The sequence below is a fragment of the Mytilus galloprovincialis genome, chromosome 10 (assembly GCF_965363235.1).
Source record: "Mytilus galloprovincialis chromosome 10, xbMytGall1.hap1.1, whole genome shotgun sequence".
Classification (NCBI taxonomy): domain Eukaryota; kingdom Metazoa; phylum Mollusca; class Bivalvia; order Mytilida; family Mytilidae; genus Mytilus; species Mytilus galloprovincialis.
In genome coordinates this window covers 28,453,761-28,480,531 of record NC_134847.1, presented here as the reverse complement: position 1 = coordinate 28,480,531, position 26,771 = coordinate 28,453,761, and the positions used below count along the sequence as shown (strand labels likewise).

At 32.4% G+C, this 26,771-nt stretch overlaps 2 protein-coding genes and 1 long non-coding RNA gene across 3 annotated transcripts in view; 1 reads left to right on the top strand and 2 right to left on the bottom strand.

Moving 5' to 3' along the window:
- Nucleotides 1-26,771, top strand: part of LOC143047326 (uncharacterized) — a 184,320-nt gene that overhangs the window by 10,728 nt on the left and 146,821 nt on the right. The window lies entirely within an intron of this gene.
- Nucleotides 8,582-23,149, bottom strand: LOC143048785 (uncharacterized). Its single transcript, XM_076222659.1, has 3 exons — nt 22,935-23,149; nt 8,967-9,008; nt 8,582-8,654 (listed from the first exon to the last, which is right to left on the bottom strand). The coding sequence occupies exons 1-3, from the start codon at nt 23,147-23,149 to the stop codon at nt 8,582-8,584; spliced, it is 330 nt and encodes a 109-aa protein (XP_076078774.1).
- LOC143047323 (uncharacterized) lies at nt 14,434-16,418 on the bottom strand. Its single transcript, XM_076220359.1, has one exon. It carries the CDS (start codon nt 15,698-15,700, stop codon nt 15,077-15,079), a length of 624 nt encoding a protein of 207 aa, XP_076076474.1. The 5' UTR covers nt 15,701-16,418; the 3' UTR covers nt 14,434-15,076.

The following is a 26,771-nucleotide window of genomic DNA, read 5'->3' as shown; positions in this document are numbered from 1 at the left end:
ACAGACTGAGTAATGACTGCTGTACCCATATTTTGACTATTTTACCTATCATGTCTGTTTTGTTTACGCATGGTTGTAAATATAATGGAATTTTATGCGACTGTCATACACGTGAGAGGTTAAGTGCTATAAAACCAGGTTCAAGCCACCATTTTCAACATTTGAAAATGCCTGTACCAAGTCAGAAATATGACTTCCGTTCTTATGGACAACGATTATTTGTTCGAAGGCAATACCATCGTTTGGCGCTTTCAAATAATTCCTTTCAATGGCAGTATAGGGATTTCTTTTTAATCGTAAAACAAAGTCAACAGTGTAAAACTATCGATTCTCTTTGTATCAAATCTGTCAAAAAAAGCAACGGACTGCGTATTTTTAGATGAACAGTAGTACGATGTGTTAATGCATGATTTGTTGTAATAAATAATTGGATAAATTGATTCTCTCGAGTCTGGCATTTTATTCTAGTAATTGTATGGTCACCAAAAATGTAGTATTATTGGCAATAACAAAGCCAATGATTATGTCCTCCATTGTGTAAAATTGGAACCATATATCCCTTGTTTCATTATATAAACTTTAGAAAATGTTTGTTTGAAAAATGGTAAATTTCAAAAGTGATTACATAAGAAAAAGAAACGGTTAGTCAAATGAGAGCCCACTTAATATTATACAGGAATTTAAAGATTGTGTTACACTAGTACTACAGATGCATGTACACATACATGTAAGGGTTTAACAGTTTTGCTTCTCTAGTGGCCCATGTTATCTAGCTGATGAATTAAAATGATAAGATTTTTTTAAAATTTCTTCAGGAAATTTTAACCTCAACTGAATTTGGTAATCTTTTGGTGCCGTTTTCTTTGAAAAATGTCTGTTCCAAGTCAGGAATATGACATTTGTTTTCCGCTCGTTCTGTTTGTTGGTACTGTAGATTTTTTCAACAGTTTTCATTTTGTTTACTTCCCCTTTTTGAATTTACCTTGGAGTTACTTCCCCTTTTTGAATTTACCTTGGAGTTTGGTATTTTTGTTATACTTTTTAGGTCATAGAACTGTTAAAAAGTTTCTACTTACTCTAATATTAATGGGTTTCATTCGAAAAAAGCCCCTCTTAATATAAAAGAATTCATGACATAAATAGAAGTGATTGTTTTTTTTTAACTGGAATGATGCTACATCAAAATAGAAGATTCTCAAAGTGAACGATTGAAATACCAAATAGATAAAATATGAAATTTTCTATTATAAATATATTACAAAACTTAATGTATCAAGTTAATGTCTGCGTATTAAAATAAGTAATGAAAATATGTAAATCGTCAAAAATTAATGTTGTATTGAACTTATCTAGGAAAATAGCCCAATTCAACACCCAGTCACGATCTAGTAATTTCATTATCTTGGTATTTCTCAAGATGAAGACCAACATTAGTTTTATAAACCACATTTTAGTTGATATAAGCGGATTTCTCAACACGCTATTGAATATAATTATAGTACGAATAGAGGAAATGCAAATAAGGAATCTTGCATAAATAAATCTATTAATAATAAATATGAACAAAAATTATGATTTTTTTTGAAATTATCGATTTTCTTACTTACTAGAAGTAAATAGTAAATTTTGAAACCCTCTTTCAAGTTTTACAAATATTACGATAAAAAGAATACATGCATCTGGAAATATACCAAAAATGATTCGACAAATCTTCCCACTTAATATACTAAACCATTTCCCTTCTATACGCAAACATATACAGATTCTCGATACAGTATTACTTTGTGACAACACTTGATTGCCTTAATTGGATCTTTGGAGGCTGGAACATTTAATCCATTCTATGTACGGTCAGATTCTCTCTGATTAACAGGATCTCTGTTATTAACAGCGATACGCAGTGAAAAATTGTACACATTAGTTATATAGCTTATCATGTCTTCAAGAATTCTTTTCATGGTGTTGAAAGAGGCTAAGCTATATTATTTGGTGAGCTTTGGACAATAATTGCAAGTGACGGTAGAAAAAGGAATAATATAAAGAAATGGTGATCTTAGTTTTCTTAAAAACAGAAGTTTTGCTTTGTTCAATAACTAACTGCAAAGATAATTATATCTACTGATATACATATTGTTCTGACATATAAATAAAAGACAAATGAAAGTAGCTGAGAGAGTAGATATACAATTTATGCTAATCTATTTATTCATTATGCAACCGGACAGGCTATTATCAAGGGTTCATAACAACAGATAATAAATGTAAAAAAAAAAAAAAATAAATAAAAATGTGAATAAAATGTTGTTGTAGAGAATATTTATTACCAAATGAATTTAATTGAATGCATCTCTTTTTGTTTTGTTTATCTATATGATGTTTTGCGAGTTAGAGGTAGGAAAAAAGCCAAATCATGGACTTTATTATTTTATCTACAAGAGAGGCAACATTTTAATCCGTAATTCCTCTTGACTGCAGTTTTTACACCTCTTTAATTCTCGAGTTGTATATTATTCTAATATTTTATCTTAATTTTGAATTTGTGTTTGTTTGAGTTTATATTTTTTATTTCTATATCGATTATTTTAGATATAAGTTGAATGGCCCATTTAATCCGGATTCTCATACACTATATAAATGATGGCAATTAGCGATAAAACACAATATTCACAAGCTCTCATGCAGTTGATGTTGTTATAAAAACTAATGTTTCAACTTTCGATTGAAAATTGTACCTTTCGCAGTTTTTTTATTTTCTTTTTATGCTCTCTTCATAACAACATACGGGTAACTGGGTTCCGAGCTAAAAAGGAAAGGGAACCAGCCTAGGTTCTTTTGAATTTGAAAATCTCAAACGTTTCCCTTGTTGGCTTTCAAAACTTTTGGTCTAAGATTAAGCTATAGGTTAAACTTGGGAACAGAAGTCAATATATATATGTTCCTGGTTAAACAAGGAACACACGTTGTAAGAATGTAAATCATATTATGCGTTTTCAAACAACTTTTCGATTTGAAAAAAAACCAGCGCCTTGAAAGAGTTTGCAGCAATCTTGAACAAAATAAAAATGAAACAGAAAAAACCCGGATGTGATTAGTGATGGCTTAATCGTAATATTGCATTGAATGCAAAGTAATAACAAACAAAATATTAAAAGTTCTGTAATATCACTGATTTTTTTTATAGAGTTTTATCTGGCTTAATTTTCCAAATACAAGAAAGGTGATTAACGGATAAAGGCTTTATCTTAAAAGCCAGTTTTTCTACAGAACTATGTTGTTTCTATATAATAATCTGCAGCAAAACATAAACTATCATTTTTTATACAGCTTCGTTTGCGAAAAACGTCCATTTGATGAATTGGGTCGCGTTTAGAAGATTTCATTCTTATAAGTCAAAATTCAATCTTTACATAACGGTGAGACACAGCTACTAACTTTAGAAAATAATACTAACTAAAGGTCACAAACATGTTTAACCCCTGCCACATTTTTTAGGGACCGTGCAATATTTATCAGGCAGGTGGGACCGGTGCAAATCATAGTAGGACCCACACTTAAGGCATAGGGTCCACACTTTTTCCACATGCGGTGACCATAGGACATGCAGATTTATTCAAACTATTGCCTTAAAAAAATATGAACTTAATATCCAAACAATATATTTGTACAATCAATAAAATGGTTTAGATTATAACAAAAACAACAGTGTAAACTTAAAGTATTTGTCATATTTAAAAGTATAGTTTGTTTAACTATATTGAATTAAAAATAAATGCTGCTTATTTTTTTCTCAGTATACATGTACACGTGCTTTATAATAGGTAACACATTTAACTGATAAATATATGAATTAACTAATATTTAACAATTTACAGACCCCCCCAAAAAGTTGACACTAACAAGAAAGTAATAATCATCAAATAAACAAAATAAATGTAGAAACAGTGATTGGAACTCTTTTTTTAAATTTCATGGTTATCTTAGTATCTTTATACATTTCGATCATTTAAGAGAAATAGGTATAACTATTTGACCAGTTATCTAATTTCTCTGATGTTTGTTTTGATTGTCAGAATTGTAGACATCTTATCTTGAAGAAAATACTGTATAATTGCTGATCATCTAAATTTAATATACATATACATGTATACAATTTTTCAAATACCCTATTGATTTAGAATTGAGATACAATTCGATATTAAGGAACAATAACTCTTAGACTAAGTAAGCGTATTAGCATATGCCGAATTACTAAATATTGTCTTTATAACAGAGCATGTTAATATTTCAAATATACAATGTTACTTTATCTATTGTAGTTTGCAAGAAAGAAATTATAGTCTTTTTAAAGGAAAGGTAAGTATGTTTTTATGGCCCCGCAACGAAGTTGTCGGTGCCATATAGTTTTACCCTTGTCCGAAATTCCGATATTCCGTAATTCCGTAATTCCGTCATTCCGTCATTCCGCAACAAACAATTATACGACGTTTTTTTCTAAACGCCTTCAGATATTGGGCTGTTTTTTGGTATGTGAGTTAACCATGATGAGTTACAGATCAAGTTTAAGTTTAGTTCCGCTCCACTAATTTTAGCGGAAATTACGGGTTTTGGACTTTGAAAAATTGTTGAAAATCACAGTTATACGGACTTTTTCCAAACCCCTTCAGATATTGGGCTGATTTTTGGTATGTGAGTTAACCATGATGAGTTACAGATTAAGTTTAAGTTTAGTTCCGCTCCACTAATTTATGCCGAAATTACTGGCTTTGGACTTTGAGGATTTGTTGAAAATCACAGTTATACGGTCTTTTTTTTTTCTAAACGCCTTCAGATATTGCGCTGATTTTTGGTATGTGTGTTAACCATGATGAGTTACAGGTCAAATTAAAGTTAAGTTCTGCTCCCCTAATTTTTGCTGAAATGACGGGCTTTGGACTTTGATAAATTATTTAAAATCACAGTTATACAGATTTTTTTTCTATACGCCTCCAGATTTTGAGCTGATGTTTGATATGTGAGACTACCATGCATCATGTTTGTGTCCACATGTGTTTATATTGAAATTGCAGATTTTTCAACTTTTTGGGACGGGGCCATTCGTGTCGCTTTGACACATCTAGTTGACTATGTCATTCATTCAAAACTGAAAATTGTGGCTTTTTTTACCTTCTAATTAAATCATAGAATTTGACAGAAATTAACCAAACAACCCAATAACCTGGCATTTTGTAAGATCAATATAAAACTGAGATAGCTGTAGAGCTTTATGAAAATCAAAGTCGATTTGAAAAAGTCATAGAAAGTTCTGTAAACAATTGTTTTTACATCTGATATGTTATTCACACATCTTTACAAATAGACATATTTCGTCAACTTGTCAACTAAATCTGTGAATCTCTTATACCCAAGACGTACAGTTAAAAGCAATTTGTAATTTGTTTTTATACCACTTCCGTGTAGTATTGATTTTAGCATCATTCAAGAAATTTAATTCAATACTGCCAACACTGTTAGTGTTTACGAGTTAGATTCTGAGAAAGATTGTTTTTTTCTAGAATTCAGGCAAGATCTGTTTTGAGACTTAATACACATATATATTATACAAATGCATTCGTTTGGTTATAATTATTTTCTATATGTCTAAACTGAATGAATGAACTGTTATTGCTATTGACAAGCTTAAAAAAATCTAAACACTCAAAGTGACAAAACGATTTTCGTAGACTTCGAAATCGTAAGACGGGTGGTGAATAAAGACCAAGATGCACTTGACTTGCTTATGCTCGTATCGTATTCGTCGAGAGACGAACAACTATTTGGAGAGTCGATTAAAAAAGGAGGACTGATAAAATGACAAAAGAAAAAAAACCCCTACCATTTGATTACATTTTTTTAAAGTTCATATAGAGTAGTAAGGAATACCAAATGAAATTAATTTAGGTACCATTAAGATAAGCTTATGTCCTAATAATTATTAACTTCGAGTGTTGCTGGTCCTAATCATTCTAATTTTAAGAATTGTTAAAAGAGAAATGCCAGCAGTGAACTATTGATCATGGAAATTGAGAGCATTAATGAAAAAATGAACACAACAGCTGTTCTAGCACTCTAAGCTATTTGAGACATTAACAATTTGTAAATTCATTCGGACATTTGAGACATTGACAGTCAACAAAATATGAAGCCAAGCATATTTTTTAATTATTCATTTTTGTAAAAACAAAATATGAAGCCATTAATAGTTTTAATCATTAATTAATGTAAAACAATCTTTTGTGCCATTCATAATTTTTCATTCATTATTTAATGTATTTGACAAAGTTAGTTTAGTTTATTCATAACTTTTTTATTATAATAATGTTCCCTGAGTGTATTATGGTTTCGCATATAGTCACGATACATGTCTTTTTTTACCTCTACATGTTCTTGCGGGTTTTTTGGTTGGTAGATTGCTGTGACATTGACATATATACGAACTCCTCAATTTATTCATATCAACATTTGCTGAAAATTAAACGAATGTATATACTCTTAGACTAATTTATCGATTCTCTTGATTTGACAGAAACGAATCGATTTCGACTCCTTCATCAACAAACAGTAAGAAGTATTACTATATCAACGCTAAGTAGTCCAGTCGATTTGAGCAGATTTTAAGCAAAATTGCTCAGGATGGAGTAAAAGCATAAAATTTTGCATAGTAGTAGTATAGGTGATGGACAACATTTTCGGCTATGGACCCAATCTGGAAATTGAAATTGGCGGGAGTGGCGGCCATTTTTAAAACGGACGTTGGATTTAATAAAAATACTTAAGAAATTCATGAAAATTTTATTATTCAAGTTATTGTCTTGTAACTTGGTAAATAAAGTGATAATACGTATCTGAGTAGAACAACATTGATAAAAAAAATAGTTAAACGCCTATTGTGTCCAACTTGAAAAAAAAATCTTGAATTTTTTAAGTCAAAATAGGTCGACCTTCAAAATTGAAATCGATGAAAATAAACATTTGGTTATTATTGTTTATCTGAAAAAAAAACTTGAAAAAAAACCTCCATTGGCATAATGAGCATAATTAGTATCACATCATACAATAATTAATATCATTACGAAATCAACTGCTAATATGTTCTCAATGACATCATAAAAATCACAAAATAAATGAGTAGTACAAGTTTTGTCAAATGATATAGTAGCGGTCACTGTCTATTAATCCCTATCACATTGTCCTCCACATGTAAAAAATGTACACAGAGCAGTACAACTTGATGATGCCTTTACAGATTAACATCGTCCTCTGCAACCGTTTTCACTTTTACATCCACATTTTATAAGTTCAGCACAGGACTCTGACGCTTGCTGTAGCGATGTCCAGAATGGTTCCCATAGCCCTTCTTTGTTCCGTTTCCAACCCCAGATGGAAGGTGATGGTGTTTCTTGGAGTTTAACAAGAGCTTGTCCCCAACAAAATCCTGCTTGCTTAGCAGCTCTCTTAATGTACTGGTGTAATGCGGCAGAGCTTGGAGGGATATTTTCAATAGATCATCCTTTTCTTGTGAATAGACCTTTTCTTGCCGCATCTACATCCAATCACTTGCTGGTCCTGTCATACATTAAGACTACAAAAGGCTCAATGTTTAAAGCAGCTTCATTAACACTATCTTCATTGGGTTTATCACTCAATAGTTTGAAATCTTCAGTCACTGCATCAAAGGATAACCATGTGTCCCATGCAGGTTTGTTTCCATGATTCGCAAACGATGAAACTTAGTCACAACCACTAAATGCGTGGAAGAACAGTATTGCATTGGACTTATAAGACCCCATAAATAGAGCAATTTCATGTCCAGGGATGTACCTGAAGTTTATTTCAACTGCAAATGCCATCCATAAGGACGTTATGTTCAACTTATGCACTGCTAATACTGCAATTACAACAACGTCGGTGTCAACGGTTCTAATCATATTTTGTGCATTCCACTTTTCACCGCATCTGCAACATGTAACAATATAGGAGTGTCCGCCTCTTCATGATTGCACGGTGATAGGTTGCCGTTATTCTTATCTGGTTTGTTGCAAACTTCTTCACTTCCCTTTGTTGAAATTACTGTCGTCTGAACACTTGGAGTAAGCGCCAATAGCTGTTCAGCTAGATAGGCAAATAACTCTGTCTTGTTATCTTCAATTCTTAGAAATGACTCCCAATTACCAGGAATAGTAGAATCTGCCTGCACACGTCTTCTAATACCTTTTCCACGCTTAATACGAGTTGATGCCTTTAAGCTGTCCTGACGGTATTCATCCAATATAACATCTATTCGACTGCATGACTTCAAGTAATTATTAATATGAGGAAAGAAAACTTGCTTAGAGTAATCCTCAAAGGTTTTGCAAAACCTAGGCTTCAGAATGTTAACAATAACAGCTCCGTCTAGAATAATGGCATCTACATCGGGAATCTCAGTTACAATAACGCACATTTTCTCTAATGGCACTAACAAATCTGACTTGTAACCAAGTCTCAACTGACCAAACTGGGACAGTGAAGGTGGGTAAGCTTGGTTCACATGACGAAAAAGTCATCAAGATCCACTATCACGACCCTGGCAAGACACATACATCTGGGAAAATAAAGAGCAACTCTGCTTTAAGGAGCTAATTTGTCTTTTTTTCATTTGAATCACTTCTCAATTCCTGGCGACTGAAGAGGTGTAAATTTTTTTGTTTAATTGGATTGGATAGTGGTGTTGTCCTCTTGTCAAGACGTTCCCTCACGTACTCATGGTACTTATCATTCCCTATTTGTTCGATATTTCTAACTGTGTTTGCAACTTTTGGATCTACTATGTCACGTGTGTCCAATACTAGAAGATCTTCTGAATCCTCCAAAAACGGATTTCCCATTTTCTCTATTGTAGCTGTGAATGCTATAACTTGTTTCACAAAAGCCTTCTGCTTACTTTCAACCTGTTCTTGGTGTCTAACATCTGAACCTTTACTTTGTTTATGCTTAATCAGTTCTTGTGATAACTCGAATTCATTGACTGCACGTGCTATTTCTGGGTCACACACCATCCAGCGAAGAAGTTGAGATGCATTCTCTGTTAGTCCAATAACTCCGCCTTCACCCTTTACTAGCTTGTTGTTCAGTTCATGAGCATGATCAATAGCTAAAGCAGAGAATGTGGTGTGCGTTTTGTGAACAACGAAATGTCCGCTCTGCAATTCTGTAGTAATACTGGGTGCTATTGTGTCCAATGACAACATATCCCGAACATGAATAAGAAGCCATCGAGTGTAATTAGGGTGATCTAAAGCGAAAACCCAAGGTATCAACATAGTGAGAGAGTCTTTGTACAGGTTGAAATTCACTTCACGAAGAGATCGAACAAATATAAGAATGATCAGTTCCAGCTTCAATGTAAGTGACCAAAAATGAAACAAAGGGCTCTCAATTCCTTTCCTTCCTTTCACTCTTCGAAGCTGATAGTATTTTCTGCTTGATCATCAGCTTTGTCTAAATATTGTCTGTAAGCTTTATGCATTTTAATATGTAAGGAACAAGCAGTTACTTGATGGGCATGTCTAGTTCGGGTCACATGGAATGCTTTGAGGAATGATTCTACAGCTCCAGCAGATGCTACGTTTGACTGGCTCAATGCATTCACCCATCCACTATTTTGTAGCCAATCTCCAATTGTTCTCAAAGCAGCAATCTCAATATGTAGACCACCAAACATAATTACAATATGATTTTCCCCGTATCTTGCAGGCCAATTCCACTGAATGTGTTTAGCAAGGACACAAAGAGGTTGATCACATACCATTACTGGTATTTGTCCTGGGTTCAATAAAGACACACACTCTTTAATAATTGTCATCGAGTGGCGAAGCATTGCAGTGGATTTTGCTTCTTCTTGAAACAATGGTAAAACTGAACTAATGCCTAAAGGTGGTACTGCAACTGCATGAGTCTGAGATAGATTTGCATGAAATGCAGACCATGTCATATTCTTGGTATGTGTGTCATCATCTTCTATCTCCTAACGTACATAATTAATCCATCTGCAAGTCAGAAATATTAAATACCTGCATATTTTTAATCCTTCGATGATTTCCTTATGTGTCTTGTAGGCTGCCAAATGTTGCATACATACAGCAGATCAAAGGGAGCAACCGTTTCTATTTTGGGAGACTTATCCTGTTCTATTATGTCTTTTTTCCTTGTACTTTCAGTCTATTTTTTTTTAAACTTTAAATAATTAAAATAGAGGGTCGTTCCGACAGGAATTATGCCATTTCGCCTTATGGTTCTGAAGTGTTCTTGCAATTCCGTGGCCTTCATTTAACTGTTCCAAGTTGATTAATGAGAGAACCTAATTCAAAGCACAACATTTTTGTATGAAGTATCAAAGGACTGATAGCCAGCTCCGATGTCAATGTCAATTCTTTTGTTATCTGCTGGGAATTGTAGGTCCTCCTATGCTCTCTATTGGCATATCATACATTCTTTCCAGTCTATTTGTTCACTACTAAGTTTTACAGTGTTTCCAGTGTTTTCAATATCTACAAGTTTAATCTATTTCGACATAGTGATGTCAAAGAATTAGATACCTTCATTTGGTTAATAGTGCATTAGTGCTTATTTGACCACATGGTGAATACCAAATACAAATAGCAACAGTCCTATACGAATGATTTGATAAGCTAGTATTAAATATATATATCAGTGCATAAGTTTACATGCAAATGATAAAATAAAATACAACAGCAAATAATTACATATTTGAATTTTTTGTTTTCAAAATGGCCGCCAGTAATTCAATACCTGATGTTCTCAGATCATAGTCCCTTTCATAAGTGATAAATATACCAAGTTTTTTTTTTACAAATTTTTTTCTGATTTTATTATTTATTTTCAGGTATCTATTTTAAAATGGCCACTCAGAGCCGCCATTTTGATTTTTAAAAATGGGTCCATAGCTATAAAAGTTTATTATGACCTAAACTAAAACTCTGCAAAGTTTGATGCTTTTACCACCTTCTGAGCAATTGTTTCACAAAGCGACCAGACTTAAGTGCCGTCTTCGACGTATAAACGATATATTTAGCCCCAGACAACTCAGAAACGTGATAGCTTACGGGTTTACGGTTTTATTGCTTTTCTAATTCCTTAGAGAGAATTAAATCGAATATTTATTGACCACTACTATTAAACGCAAGAAAGAAAGCGTTAAGGAAACAAAGCACGAAACTAAAGAATAAATACATTTGGGAATTTCCATTGTTGCAATGTAAACAAATGTATTTATAAATAGCAAAACATTTTTTGAGTGTATTTAAGGTAATGATGGACTTTTACCATTTAATGATGTCGCAATGATTTTCAAAAGTAAATCTCAAATATTGTGGAATCTTGTAGACATTTATATAGCTCCTGTTTTACATTTATACATATGTACATTACCTGATCATTTTTGGGTTGCTTTCAATAATAATTTTTGGTAATTTTACGAAAAATGGACAGAATAAATTCACTAGTTATTGCCATCTTTTCCTGTTGAGTTGTGTTGTAAATTATTTGCATTAAAGGAATGCATGCATCTCCGTTATGCGCAAGCCTTTATTCGTTGTCTGGTTTTGACTATACTTTAAGTTCTATTCAGTTATATTGACCCTCTGTTTATGAACTAGATTTTATATTTGAAAAAATCGCATCGAAAATCACTTAAAATTGAAATGCGCATCTTGTACAGCACAATTGGCACCGTTTAGTGTTATCATATTAATTGTAAATAATTGTGATTGTTTTGAAAATTGGAATATAATAAACTTTTAAAAGAAATGACTGTAAAACGCTTCTCCTTTAAAATTTTATTCTATTTAACCAAACATGACACAAGTGATTCATAAATATATAAAAGTAAACTTTGCTTATGAATATGATAACCCACGGTTATATACGCGAGTAGTAACATTTTTTTTTAAAGACTTAACATGCAAACAAACTCATCATAGATACCAGGATGAAATTTTATATTTACACCAACGCGCGTTTCGTCTACAAAAGACTCATCAGTGAAGCTCGAATCAAAATATGTTTAAAAGGCCAAAAAAGTACGAAGTTGAAGAGCATTGAGGACAAAAAATTCAAGTGTTTCCAATTTAATAAACGGTCACAGATTATAACAAATATTTTTTACTATGATCTGTTGACTAAAGTATTAAAATTTCAAACGATTTGAATCATACACACCGGAATAGTTTTGGATATTTAGCAGTTTGACGAACGCCAATTTTGATCTTTGAGAAGGTTTGTAATAAATTGTTTTACTCGTTATTGATTGGTTTTTGTGTAAACCATTTGTGAATCTAAAAAACTGTTAAAAAGTTTGAATAGAAATAGAACAGCTAATTATTAATAGTTCAAGGAAAATTGTTAAAATCCATTTGCATCGTTTATTTTACGAATACACTGTGTTTGTTGTCTCCCTTTTCATATTTCAGAATTAGTTTAACTTTGTCATTTTCCAAAACTTAACAAATTTAAATTGCCGCTTTCTTGTTTATGGGCAGTTTAAATGAGACGCTTGATAAAAAATTGAAAAGTTTCTTCAACGAGATTGCATTAATTTGAGTGTTGTCTATAGGCAATCAGATTGCATCTTCTTATGTTTATCTTATTCTTATGTTTATAATAGTCAAACAATATGTGGTTGATAATATCATCTAAACTGGTAGATACATGTATGCGCTTACTTAAAAAAAATGGTGCACAAGCGAATCAAGTAACATAACGACTAGTCTTAACATACACTCACGAATTTTACCATTATATTTAGTTCTTGCTGTCTTGATGTTCCAAACCCTATAAATTGATTGATTGTTTGATTGGTGTTTAACGTCACCTTCAGCACATTTGCTTTTTCGTGGTGTTCAGTTTGTGTTTATTAGTCAAGGAGTCCAGCATGCCCAGATAGAACTTCCTACCTTCGATATGAAAACTGACAATCCTAGTAAACTAAGACTGGAGTCGAAATCACCTGCCACGAACTCACAACCTTAGTGTTGGCAGGTCAGTGATACAGGAGTTCAACTACTTTTACATCCCAGCTCCTTTGTTCTACCAGGGATGATCTGAGCCGGATCACCTCTACCAGATCACCCTAGCTGGAGTTTTCTTTGTTCTTCAACTTTTTGGCGGGAAGGTTTAATCCACAATAAAACTTAGAAAATCAAATATTTATACGGAAAAGACAAACTTTCAAAATTTGTGTAGAAAACATCCGGTGTCTATGCTGGGATTCGAACTCAAGAGTTTTAGCCTTTAAGCCCACGAATCAAATGCCTACACCTGGATTATTGGATGCAAACTCTCAGTAATTTAATATATTCAAAGGAAGTAAAATATTTTCATGAATTGGACGAGTTGGCAGACCCTTTATTCAGTGGGATTTAACCCTTTTCATACATAAGGCGAGTTGTCAGACTGAATGTTCAATGGGATTTTACCCTTTTTCATAAGTGGGACGAGTTGGTTAACAAGAGTGGGACGATTTTTTTAGAAAGTGGCGATTAAGTGTGGGGCCGAGTTGACATGGTTTCATATTTAAACATCGTGTTCGGGGTCATAAAGGGTATATTTTATATAGTAATATATAAAGTATATTATAATGGTTATGTGGCGTTCTAAACTAGATTTTATGAATTGTAAATGGTTTTTCGTCTTATCTAAAACATCTGGGATGTAAAATAGTTATCCCATTCGGATTTGGTGTGTCAGTGTATGATCACCCTCTGGCCTGCTGTCATCGGGGTGATCTTACACTGACACAACGCATCCTTATATGATAACTATTACAGACAATTCGGTCACCGATGTCTCCCAAACCCTTCTACAGAATCGACGTTACTGAGCGTACCGGATTAAGATTATATGCTCTGATATTAGTACATTGTACAACATGTCCAAATTGTAATAGAAATTAAAAAAAGTTCCGTTATAAGTTCGTTTTATTACTTTGTTTTTTCAAAAGTTGACTTTTACCTTAGTTAAATTCCAAATAATTGTCTGTAAAAAGCGTTTTTAATACGCCATCAAAACAAATTCTTCTGTATGTCAATATTTTCCTCGTCTTTAAATTCATTGTTTATTTTGTTTAAATCATTTAACTGTTGATCTTCAATTTTATGTTTTTCTTTCACTGGCAAAGCAAACTCTAACTTTTCCCAAAACCAAGGATCTGTACGCTTTAAGTATGCTTTAGTTTTCATGTAAAATCTCAGTTCCGGGTCAAGTTTTGCAGGGTCAATATCCTCCATCAAAATCAAAATGATTTTCTGAGATTTATCTCTTAACACACTATGGTGAGCTGTTTGAAATTCATATTGACACCATTCACTATCTAAATAATTGTTTGATACCACATGTATCATAATTGTTCTGGAACTTTCTTCACTGAAAATGTCGGATTTAATATAAACTAGGTCGTTTCCATCCAGATAAAATGTTTCTGCTATTGCAGGTATGTTTTCTGTGACACTATTTACATGCCTGTACTGCAATCGACAATTCCATTTTGATGATTAAAGGACATGAGACAAGTACAGTTTGTAGGACAAGGCATTTTACAAATACAAGATAAAGATCCACAGCAATCAGAAATGCCGACACAAGGATTTTCAAACTCACACAACATATTCTTTAGTTGAGCATTCTTAATCAGAGAATATTTTCTTATTTTATATCCACTGTAGCAAAGCAAGAATTCGAATTGATCAATTTCTAATCCTTTGCATGAGTCAGTCCATCTGTTCAGACATTGTCTCATCCACGTTAGATGACAATCACAGTTAAATCTATTACCCCGGAAATAGAACACTGGTGGTGGAATGGTAAGCGCCGAAAACTTTATATTGTAGGGTTGCAAAGACGAAATATTATTATATCTCAAATCTACTATTTCTAGATGTTGAAATTTAGAAAAGGCTGATCCTATTATACTGGTCACATAATTATTATTCAAAATCATTTGTTGTAACGCAAATGAATTGTAAAAGTGTCCAGCGTGAATTGGTCAATCTATTTTGTTATAGCTCAGGTCGAGTTGAAGTAATGATACTATATTCGTGAAAACATAAGCTATATTTCTAATATTGTTATGTTTAAGTAGAAGCCATTTTAGTTTTGACATGTTTTTAAAAGCGCCACCTTCAATGAGTTCTATCTCATTATTGGATACTTGAAGTAGTTCTAAGTTTGGAGAATTTTTGAAAACATTTCTACGTAAAACAGTTACTTTGTTCCATGATAGATTAATGCCGGCTAAATTTGGCAGTCCAGCAAAACTCCCGTTCTCCAGCTTGCTTATCCGATTATGGCGTAGATCTAATACAAATAATTTTGTTAAATTGTGCAAATCAGGAAAATGATTCAGTTGATTGTAAGATATATTCAGAATAGTAGTGTCTGGCGTGAAGTTAAACGTCAGCGGGTGTAAAGTTTTCAATTGGTTACCAGTCAAATCCAATTTATTGATTAATCGCAATCCCTGAAAAGCGTGGGATTCAATATAGCTGATCTGATTATGAGAAAGTAAAAGTGTTACCAAATTCACATGGTTATTGAAAGTATAATTCAAAATTTTGCTAAGATTGTTTCTCGAAAGATCTAAATGTTGTAATCGTCCAAGTCTACGCATGACAGTAATATTTATATAAGTTAGTGAACAATTTCCCAGCTGAAGTTCATGAATAGTTGGTAAATCGTATAGATGGTTCCAAATAGAATCTCAGACTCGCGTTGAATCTAGAACAAGTACTTCCATTTCTCTTCCTGAATTGAAAAATCCATCATCGATCTCTGAAATTGGATTTGGACCTAATCCAACGACTTTGATGTTTATATTGTCTTTAAGTAAATTAACCGGAAGTTCAGACAATTGGTTTCCGGTTAAGTCGATGAGTTCGAGGTATGTTAAATTTAGCAAAGACTGAGATGAGATATGTGCGACCATATTGTTTGCGATTGATAAGTACTTGAGATTTGGTGTAAATCTGCCAAATGTAACATTAATCTCATGAATTTTGTTATTATTCAATATTAATACAAACAAATCAGAAAGTTGTTCGTCGCTTTCCATGAAATTGTCATTGGATATATCCTTGATAAAATTGTTTGTAAAATTAATGAACTGTATTTTATTTAATCCATATAAAGGTGGAAATTGTGTAACACCACTATTAGTTATGACCAGTCTTCGAATGTTTGGTGTATTCAAAAATGCTTTGTCATGAATAGTAAGGTTTCTTGCCTTATTGATATATAATTCACGAAGGTTACGTAGTCCAAAAAAAGCATGTTCATGAATGTAATCAAATGAACAATTCTACAATTCAAATGTCCAATGCGCTAAATGAATAAAGATGTTGGAATATTCTATCCTGTAGGTGGGAATGTTGTAAAGATTCACAGGTGATGTGGAGAACACTAGTCACATTAGTTTCCAATCTAGAAAAATCAAAATTACTCAGTGTCGATATGGAACAAAACACGTGAACGACAGGTCCATTGGCCGTGTATGTAACATAACATTCGCAAGGATGAGGACAAGCCTTGTAGTTGTTAAAGTCCTGAGATCTTGTTGAATAGATAAACAGCAATACAATCCAGTTATTCATTTTCTTATTCCTGAAAATAATCACCAAAATAAATTGATTAATTGTTTGCCTAATGTACTTTGACAATTATTTATATTTCTATGATATTAAACAGTAATTACTAGAAGAAATGGACTTGTAAATATTATTGTTATACACATATTCACTTTCAAGATTCTACAACAGAAGATGCTTTCTGTGCTTTTTGTAACAACCACGTGTGTACACATATGCAACTGTATTGAGCATGAATATGAAACTATTTCAATACCAAAGATAAATATTCAAAGGAATTAAGAGCTATAAAAATGCCAAATATAGATCTTATTTCTCAAAAAAACTTCACTTCACGTCCCAGTTACATATTCATAAACATTTCATATACAAAAAAAAAAACAACAGGTAGCTTTCCCACACTACTTATATTCCTTTCTTAGTCTTGCAATTTTTTTCTAATTTTAGTTCATTAATATGTTTCGGAGTTTGGAGTGACGTCCATTTTCACTAAACTTGTACACATTTTTGTTTAGTGGCCATCTGAAGCCCATCTCTGGTGGGGTATATTATCGCTGTGTTTGGGACCCATCGGTGGTGATGGGCTGTTTCCAGCTCTTTGGTCGGGTTGTTGTCTCTTTGACACATTCCTTATTTCCATTCCCAATTGTATCGACATATCATATTCATATTTCTTACCACACTTCTCATCTTTATTAAATTTACATTTGGTGTAATTGTCACGGTGGGTGCCACACGTGGAGCAAGATCTCTTTACTCTTCCAAGTGGGATTTGGGTTGCCCAATCGTTAGTTTTTATGTTGTGTTTTGTATAGTATTGTTTGTCTGTTAGTCTTTTTCCTTTTTTACCGTGGCGTTGTCAGTTTATTTTGGACTTATGAGTTTGAATGTCGTTTTGGTCTTTTAACTCTCTTTTAGATAGATAGTCAATTTCAATTTCTTCGAAAAATGTTCTATATATATATATATCTATAAAGTATGAGTTTTCATAGGAACTATTTGAATTGATCATTGATCTAATTGTAATAGATCAATGATATTTTCAATAAAGTTGCATTTGGAGACTTTTAATAACTATCATCAAAGTGATGAGATGAAATTAAGGGGTGAGATCTAAAAAACATGTTTAACCCCGTCGGAATTTTGCGCCTGTCCCAAGTCAGGAGCCTCTGGCCTTTATTAGTCTTGTATGATTTTTAATTTTGGTTTCTTGTGTATAATTCGGAGTTTAGCATGACGTCCATTATCACTGATTTAATACACATATTTGTTAAGGGGCCAGCTGAAGGACTTCTTCGGGTCCGAGAGTTTCCCGCTGCATTGAAGATCAATTGGTGGCCTTCGTCTGTTGTCTGCTCTATGGTCGGGTTGTTGTCTCTTTGACACATTCCTCATTTCCATTCTCAATTTTATTAAGTAAATAAAATATCATACATACAAGAATAAAACATAAACAGGTAATAGGTCTGTACCTAACTTATGGTTTTGTGTGATATTGTCAATAAATTGCAGGAAAATATTTCAAATATTGCGCTAACATTTCTATTAATAACTGTTTACCTTTTTTAATTGTTGCTCTACTCCCTCGTCACATATATAGAGTTTCCTTTGTTGAATTGTATTCAATATTAAGCACAACAAAGTTTCATATAATTTCACTATGATCACGATGGCAATGTTCGTAGCTCAGGTTCTTTTTTTTCTAATGAATTATACTTTGCAAGTCAATCCTGTGTTTAAACATGCTATCATACAATTAATGATGTAGGATATAGAGTAGGTATTTCCGATGAACAGGATGAGTACAGGATTACAAATATACGCACCCAACATGGATTACTTTATATACGATCCTTATTTGAACGTTTACCTGCGTTCGATTTTTCACTGTTTTAATAATCGCTTTCGAGTGACCCTTCAAAAATAACTGATAAAATCACTTCAACGTGAGTCCTTTGTAAATACTTTTGTCATAAAAAAACATGTTTACTTCTTTCTTAAAGGTGTGTTAACTTAGAAATTGTCAACCTGTTATTTATCAAATAATATCATTGCATAAAATCGAAAAGAAAACAGTAGGAATTAACAAATAAGTTGAGTGTCGGACGGTATATATGGCTAATGAAATTATCAGAAGAGATTTAGATCGAACTATAAGAACTATCCTGGGATCTAAAATGAAGAAAAACAATTCAAACGTCCTCGTATAACTGCAATATATTTGTGGTCAATTACTTTTTTATCGATAATAAGAGAAGTATTTTGAAATTTTAATGTAAATTATATAAAATGTATTTAATGGTATCAGAATGCAGTGGCTATATACTTATAATGATTGTTTCAGATAAAGCTGAATAGCTCTCTCTATGAACCCGAAGAACCGTTACAAAAATATGGTTTTGTCAAGTGTGAAATATATTTGTTATTGCATCTTATGTCAAGTTGAAACGCCTTAAATGTGAAATAGAGAGTTAGACCGAGTTCAATCAAGATGGAGACGGTATCGAATTCGAATTATGAAAACCGATGAACGAAATTAAACAGACCTTAATATTCAAACGACTCTTTCTGATAGAATTTTTTTTCGAACATGTCAAGTCTTCAAATATTGACGAATTAATGTAGTTTAGATTATTTCCATCAAGATAAAATGTTTGTGTTGAATTAGGTATTGATTGTACAAACACCATGAAGTGTTGATTAGAGCAAGTTACAACAGTAAATACGAATCGTAGATACAAATTTCTTGTTTTGGGTTACAATAATTCATATTTTGTGAAGAATCACAATGAATCTTCCAGAAAATATACTGAAGATGATATTATCAAAATGCTGGACTTTTTGATCGACAATATATTTGTTGAGTTTGGAGGATTTATATTTCAACAGACAGTCGGTATTCCAATGGGTACTAATTGCGCACCCCTGCTGGCTGATTTGTTTTTGTACTCGTATGAAGCAGAATTCATTCAGAACCTTCTAAAAGACAAAAAGAAAAAGCACCTTGCGAAATTCTTTAACTTTACTTTCCGATATATTGATGATGTTCTATCATTGAATAACCCATATTTCAGCCAATACCTACATCTCATATATCCCAGTGAACTTGAAATTAAGGATACTACTGATACTAGAAGGACTGCTTCATACCTTGATCTTTTCCTCAATATTGACGTAGATGGACGACTTCACACGAAAATCTATGATAAACGGGACGATTTCAACTTCCCAATTATCAATTTCCCATTTCTCAGCAGTAACATACCCTCTGCCCCTTTGTATGGTGTTTACATATCACAATTGATACGGTATTCTCGTGCTTGTTCACACTATACGGACTTCATATACAGGAGTGTGCTCCTTACGCAGAAACTGCTCCAACAAAGTTATGAGGAGGACAGATTAAAATTGACACTCCGTAAATTTTATGGACACCATCACGAATTGGTGGATCCATACGATGTCTCTTTGACCAAACTAGCTAAGGACATTTTTACCACATGGTAGATTGTGGTTTGTCATTATGTCGTCTAATCTTTTAATTACCAAACGTGACTTATTCCCGATTGTGACTGTTTTATTGAGTGTGAATGCGCATTACTATAAGACGTGTTACGGTACTTGTCTATCCCAAATTCATGTATTTAGTTTAAATGTTTAATGTTATATTTGTAATTCTCATCGGAATTTGTCAAATGTGTTGACGTCTTTTCTATTATATTTATGTGTTATGGTAAAGAAAATTAATCACCGCCTTCATTTATTAGATTTAATTTTGTTCAACGTAATCTACGATAATTTACGTTTGAAGTTGGATTCATAACAAACTGGACATATATATATTATAGTTAATTGCTATTAATAAGTATTGCAATATGCATTGTGTTTAAATGTAATATCGGTATTTAGTTCTATTATAATCTTAAATCAATCCTAATTCTATCTTACTTTTGAGATATAGTTTTTCATATGTGACGTTATTTTTGGGCTGTTTCCGAAATTTCATAAATTCAAATGTGACGTAATTTTTCTGCCTTTCCACCATCGTATGTGACGTCATTTTATGATTTATTGCGTTGAGGCCTGGACTGAGTCGGGTGTGTCTATTCTGTGTTGGTCTTTGCATTATGTATTCGGGTTTTGTTTTATGTAATTAGTTAATACTTCAGTTTCATTATGGATATCTTTTATATTCATTTGATAAAATTTACTGTTTGCAATAGCATTAATTGTTCTAAATAATAAGGATGTTCTTATCCCAAGCATAAAAACATAGCCGTATTTGACACAACCTTTTTCAACTTTTGATCTTCAGTGGTGTACAATTTTGTACCTTTTTTTCACTTTCGATCTTTTATATCTGGGCGTCACTGGTGAGTCTTGTGTGGACGAGGCGCGTTTTTGGCGTATTGAATTTTAAACCTGATGCGTTTTGTTATCTATTAATCATGTATTTCTTTGTCTAATACGTTCTCCTCCTATTTATTTGTATTGTAGTCCTGTAATATTATGTTGTCATTTCAATGTTATATTTAACATTGCCATTAAAGTGCGAGGTTTGGCATGCCACAAAACCAGGTTCAACCCACCAATTTTTCCTTTAAAAATGTCCTGTATCAAGTCAGGAATATGGCCACTGTTATATTATAGTTCGTTTTTCTGTGTGTGTGTGTGTGTTACAATTTAACGTTGCGTCGTTTGTTTTCTCTTCTTTTTGAGTGTATATTGACATTGCGATAAGACGTGTCACGGTACTTGTTTATCCCAAATTCATGTATCTGGTTTTGATGTTATATTTGTTATTCTCGTGGGATTTTGTCTGATGCTTGGTCCGTTTCTGTGTGTGTTACATTGTAGTGTTGTGTCGTTGTTCTCTTATATTTAATGCGCTTCCCTCAGTTTTAGTTTGTTACCCCGATTTTGTTTTTTGTCCATGGATTTATGAGTTTGAACAGCGGTATACTACTGTTGCCTTTATTTATGTCGGTCGAATGACATATGACATGAACAAATTGTGTGGACATGGTACTGTACAGTTGCAAGATAAACTTGAACAGCAGTCACACAGAATGTCATCGCCATTGCACGGATCATCAAATCTACATACATGTAGCATGTTCTCTAATGGTACATTTTTAATCAAAGCTAACGGTTTGATCCTGTACCCAGTGTAACAATGTATGAATTTGAATTCGTCCATTTGTAATCCTTTGCACGAGTCAGTCCAACTGTACAAGCATTGCCTTAACCATTTGAGATGGCAGTCACAATAAAATGTATTGCCTACTAAATACACTGAAGGTTGTGGTATTGACAATGGCGAACAAATAAGATTTTTTGGGTTGCAAAGTTGAAATGTTATTATAAGTTAAATCTACGATTTGCCAATTTGAGAACCACGAAAATGCCATTCCGTGAATTCCGTTTAAGTAGTTTCTGGCAAATGATACTTGCTGTAAAGCATTTGATTGGTAAAAATACCAAGAATCAATGAAACCCGTCATTCTATTATTGCTTAAATCAAGTTGAATTAAAGCTAGCATTTCTGTGAAAACATTAGAAATATCATTAAGCTTGTTATGTGTAAGAAATATCCATTTCAAATTCTTCAAATGTTTGAAAGCACCACTCTCTATAGTTTTGATGTTGTTGTGCGATGCTTGTTAAAGCTGTAATTTTGGAGTATGTAGGAAAACGTTCCTAGAAATATATGCAATTTTACTTCCAAAAATATTTAAACTGGTTAGATTATCCAGTCCTGTAAAACTGCTACTTTCAAGCCTATCAATTCGATTATAACCTGCATCTATAACGTATAGATTATTCAAATTTTGAACATTTGGAAGTTGGGTTAAGCTATTATACATGTTATATGAAATATTAAGCAAAACTAATGATTGTGAAAACTGAAAAGCTGCCGAATCTACGACACCGAGATTATTATGGTTTAAAATGTTCGAGTAAACCAAGACCAAAAAACCCTTGAGGTTCAATAACCGTAATTCTCTTGTGAGACAATAAAAGAGTTTGAAGTATTATTTGACCAATAAAAGTAAAGTTAAAAATTCTGCTAATTTGTTGTAAGACAGATCTAGATAACGTAGACGATTAATTTGACCAAACACAGACGAAGCTATGAAGGTTAATGAACAGTTTGCAATATGGAGACGTAATAGACTGGATCAGGAGAAAAGTTGACTCCAAATGGAATCACCTAATAACGTTGAATCTAGGACTAATACTTCAACTTGCTTTGCTGACCTAAAAAATCCTGCCGGCATATTTGAGATGGGATTTGATCCTAATTTAATTATGTTAAGTCTGATATTGTCTTTCAACAAGCTTTTGTCTAATATAGAGATATTGTTTTTTGAAAGGTCTAAGTATTTTAAGTCTGTTAAACTTCTGAAACTATTTGGTGATATATACGAAACCATGTTGTTTACCACTAATAAATATTTCAGATTCGGTATCATTCTGCTAAAAGTGATATTGATTTTCCTGATCCTGTTAGAATTAAATATAATTTCACGCAAACGTTCAAATTTCATCGGAATCATATAATTATCATCAGATATGCTATCAATTGCATTATTAATGAAATTAATGATCTCTATGTGCTTTAATCCATACATTGCCGGAAAGCAGGCCATCCCGCTGTTTACTAGTACCAGTGTGTGCAGGTTTGGCGTGTTTATAAATGAATGTTCATGAATTGAAAGATCTGTCGTCCCGTCGATAGTTAAATGTTCTAGTTTATATAATCCATAAAGGGTTTGTTTCGTAATAAAGTTAAATTTACAATACCGTTTAGTGATTGTCGAAAAAGAATGTAGATGTTGAATCATTTTATCTTCTAAATAAGAACACCGTGAAGAAAGACAATCCAGGTGAAGTTCACTAGTCCCGTTAGTCTCCAAATTCGAAAATTCAAGATCGTTAATTGTTGGTATTGAACAAGTGATTGAAAGTGATCCTGTCTCGTCCAGATCATTGCACTCACAAAATCTAGGACAGCCATGCAAGCCACTCACAACTCCTGTAGTAAGTTTATGAATAATGAGCGATAAGATAAAAGAAGTTAAGAACCTAAAAATAAAAAAAGATATTCAACAATCAAGTGAATGTTACCATACCTTTATGTGTATATTTTTTTATCGGCTCATACATCGCAGAAATTCTTAGGAGGTCATCTCAATGGTTGATAAGTTGGCATCTTTGTTAGTATACACACGAAATGCTAATATATTTAATCGATTCCGTGTGTGTTAATTGTTTGTTTTTGAAATTTTTGTAACTTGGATAATTTTTGTATACGTTTATGTATGATATTACTTAAATATGATAATCTGATTAAACGCGGTTAACATTAATTTAATAGCTGATGCAACTTAAACTATGTAATCAGACTTCAAATAATATTCATTTTTTTGCCCAAATCTAGTATATAAATGTAGACTACGGTTACGTGTAATACTTACATCTTTCTTGTTGGGTGGTGTCTAGCATGCGTATTTGTTGATGACTTTCTGGTACGGTTTATACCTAATACTGACAGCATGGTTACATCAAATATGTATGCCACTAATAACCAAGCAAAATATGTTGATGAACATATTTCTTTGTTCATTTTTATCTCGCATAATAATTGTCAACATTTACACTAAGAGCATTAACCTTAACTGATCTAGAGAAAGAAAAACATGCAAACAATGAAAATAAATACTCACTGTTTTTTGGATACTGCGTTCTAAATATATTCATATCTGTTACATCATATATCAAAATTTAAATCATTTTAACTGAAAATTGTAAAAAAAAATCTACTTCATTAAATATTTTTCATGTAATTATATTAACTTGATGTATGCATTTGTTTTAGGCATTATTCGAATTGGATTACAATAAATATAAATCTCATTTTAACTATTTTTTTAAATGAATTAGATTGATTGTTTGCGTATTTAGACCTGGGGATAGTGTATCAGATGTTTTAACCAAAAAAATGCAAACATATAATTATATTACTTGCGGCTCAGAAGAGTATATGTTTATAGTAATTTGGCGTCTGTATTATAATCCTTTATCTGAAACCAGAAGTACAAAAACTGTAATCTACAGTGGTAATCTGTACCTATACATCGTTTGATGTATCTTAAGTTTACACAAACTTCCACAATTATCGCTTAATTTTGTCTATATCGATTAAGGCTTGTATATCGTTTAGAAAGATATTGTAAATCGAAATACGTATTTTGAGATATATGCGGCGTACACATATAGAAATTTAAAGACTTGGATAAATTGTTCTAGGGGTAAATGCAAAAACACGTGTCTAAATTAATTTGATTATCTGTGTCGTTCAGTTGTTTTGACATATTGGTGTATTCACCAATATCTTTTATGTTTAAACAAAAAGTAGGATTAGTGTTTCCTCATTACATATGAATAAAAGCAGACGAAAGTTGTTTTCTGCAGCGCAAATTTAGTAAAAGAAAATCAAGTGCTAATCATGGTCTGTCATGTAACAACAAATTTAGAAATGCTTTAAATTTAGAATGGAAATGGGAAATGTGTCAAAAAGACAACAATCAGCCTTAGGCCACCTAGGTCCGAGATCACAATTGTCGTCCCTTGATTTTCGTTGTTCACAAATATAGTCCCTAATGTTGAGTGGGTTACTTGCCATTAATTTTTATACCCCTTCCAAATTTATTTCTCCATGTTTAATGCCTCAAATTGCAAGTAGGGGGGTGAAATTACATGGTAAAAAAATTTGGGTCCAGAATTTTAAAGGAAAATAGAGATTTGGTCCAGCTTAAAAAGGTTTAAAATTAGCACTTCAGAAGCTGTCAAAAGATTTCAAGACGCCCTAAACATACAATTGTCCATATTTTGAGTTAGAGCCGATGACGTTTTCTATAATTTTGATATAATTTGTCCCAAAAGTAGTACAACACACTGTAAATGTTTCTTTGAGAAAGCGCAGGTGGGATTTTTTTTATTTTCATTTATGTTCTAAAAGAAATGCACTACGAAATAAATGTGGTCTCGAACCACCAATGGGTGATTAACATAGCGAGAAAATCCCTCATCGGAGGCATTAGATAGGATGGACAATATAACAAACTATACTAGTCTTGCTTTTTCCCCATCTGTATCAATGTGTTACAATCCATATTTGAATCTTCAGCTTAACTCTGACTAGGATGGAGTTTACTCTTTTAAAATGACCCAGGAAGTAAAAAATATCTAGTATTCAGAAAACAAAATTGATCACCATTTCGCTTTTCAGAATCTAAACATGCTAAAGGATAATTACTAATCTCACTGTGTATACGCCAAAATGAAAATAGCGCTACGTCATTAGTTGATTTTTTTTTTTAAGTTTACGACGTTTTAAAACAATCACAACTTTTTATTTTACTCTTTTGAAAATATTACCGAGAATGCAGTAGATTTTGAAACGGCGAATTCTGTCGATGGAGAAAAAAAAACTTCTTTTATCCTAGTATCTATGATGAGTTTACTTTTTTGTGATTATTATGTGATTTTGTTTTGTGATTTTACTTTTTATTGAGGAAATTTCTAGCTATTGATACTCTTCAAGAAACTAAAAATTTCCAAATATTATTATTTCAAGTAAAGGCCTTAAAATATAACTCTAAAATTGATAGGCGAATTCTTCTGTCCTATATTTTCCTTTCTATAAGTTTCATTTCAAGAGAAACTTAAGTAACCACTTGTTAGGTATTTAATACATTTTTACTTTTTTTAACAATAGTGAAATTACATTGTGATCTTTTTACATCAGCAACAACAGGCTCTCTTTTGAATTGGTTTCATCTTTCTTAGTTTCATATGAATCAGCTGAACTCAATTTACCACACGAAAGCATGTGAGTTTGAAAAACAGAAAGGTGGACCAAGTGCCGACTGTATTTTACTTTTTTTATTCCGGTTATGCATTTGGGATTGAAATAATATTTTTTTTATTTATTTATGTTTATTAAGAATGAAACTTATATAAAATATTGGAAATTGAAGAATAAAAATAACTGATTAAATTGATTAAAAAAATGATAAAATTATAGAATAT

What these genes read in the sequence shown, in the direction of transcription:
- LOC143047323 (XM_076220359.1), bottom strand. Translation starts at nt 15,700, where the DNA reads ATGCGTAGACTTGGACGATTACAACATTTAGATCTTTCGAGAAACAAT.
- LOC143048785 (XM_076222659.1), bottom strand. Translation starts at nt 23,149, where the DNA reads ATGATACCGAATCTGAAATATTTATTAGTGGTAAACAACATGGTTTCG. An exon ending in ATGCCGGCAGGATTTTTTAG is followed by an intron (nt 9,009 to 22,934) that starts GTCAGCAAAGCA and finishes GAACTGATTAAG; the next exon opens with CATAAACAAAGTAAAGGTTC. An exon ending in ATGTTAGACACCAAGAACAG is followed by an intron (nt 8,655 to 8,966) that starts GTTGAAAGTAAG and finishes AAGACAAATTAG; the next exon opens with CTCCTTAAAGCAGAGTTGCT.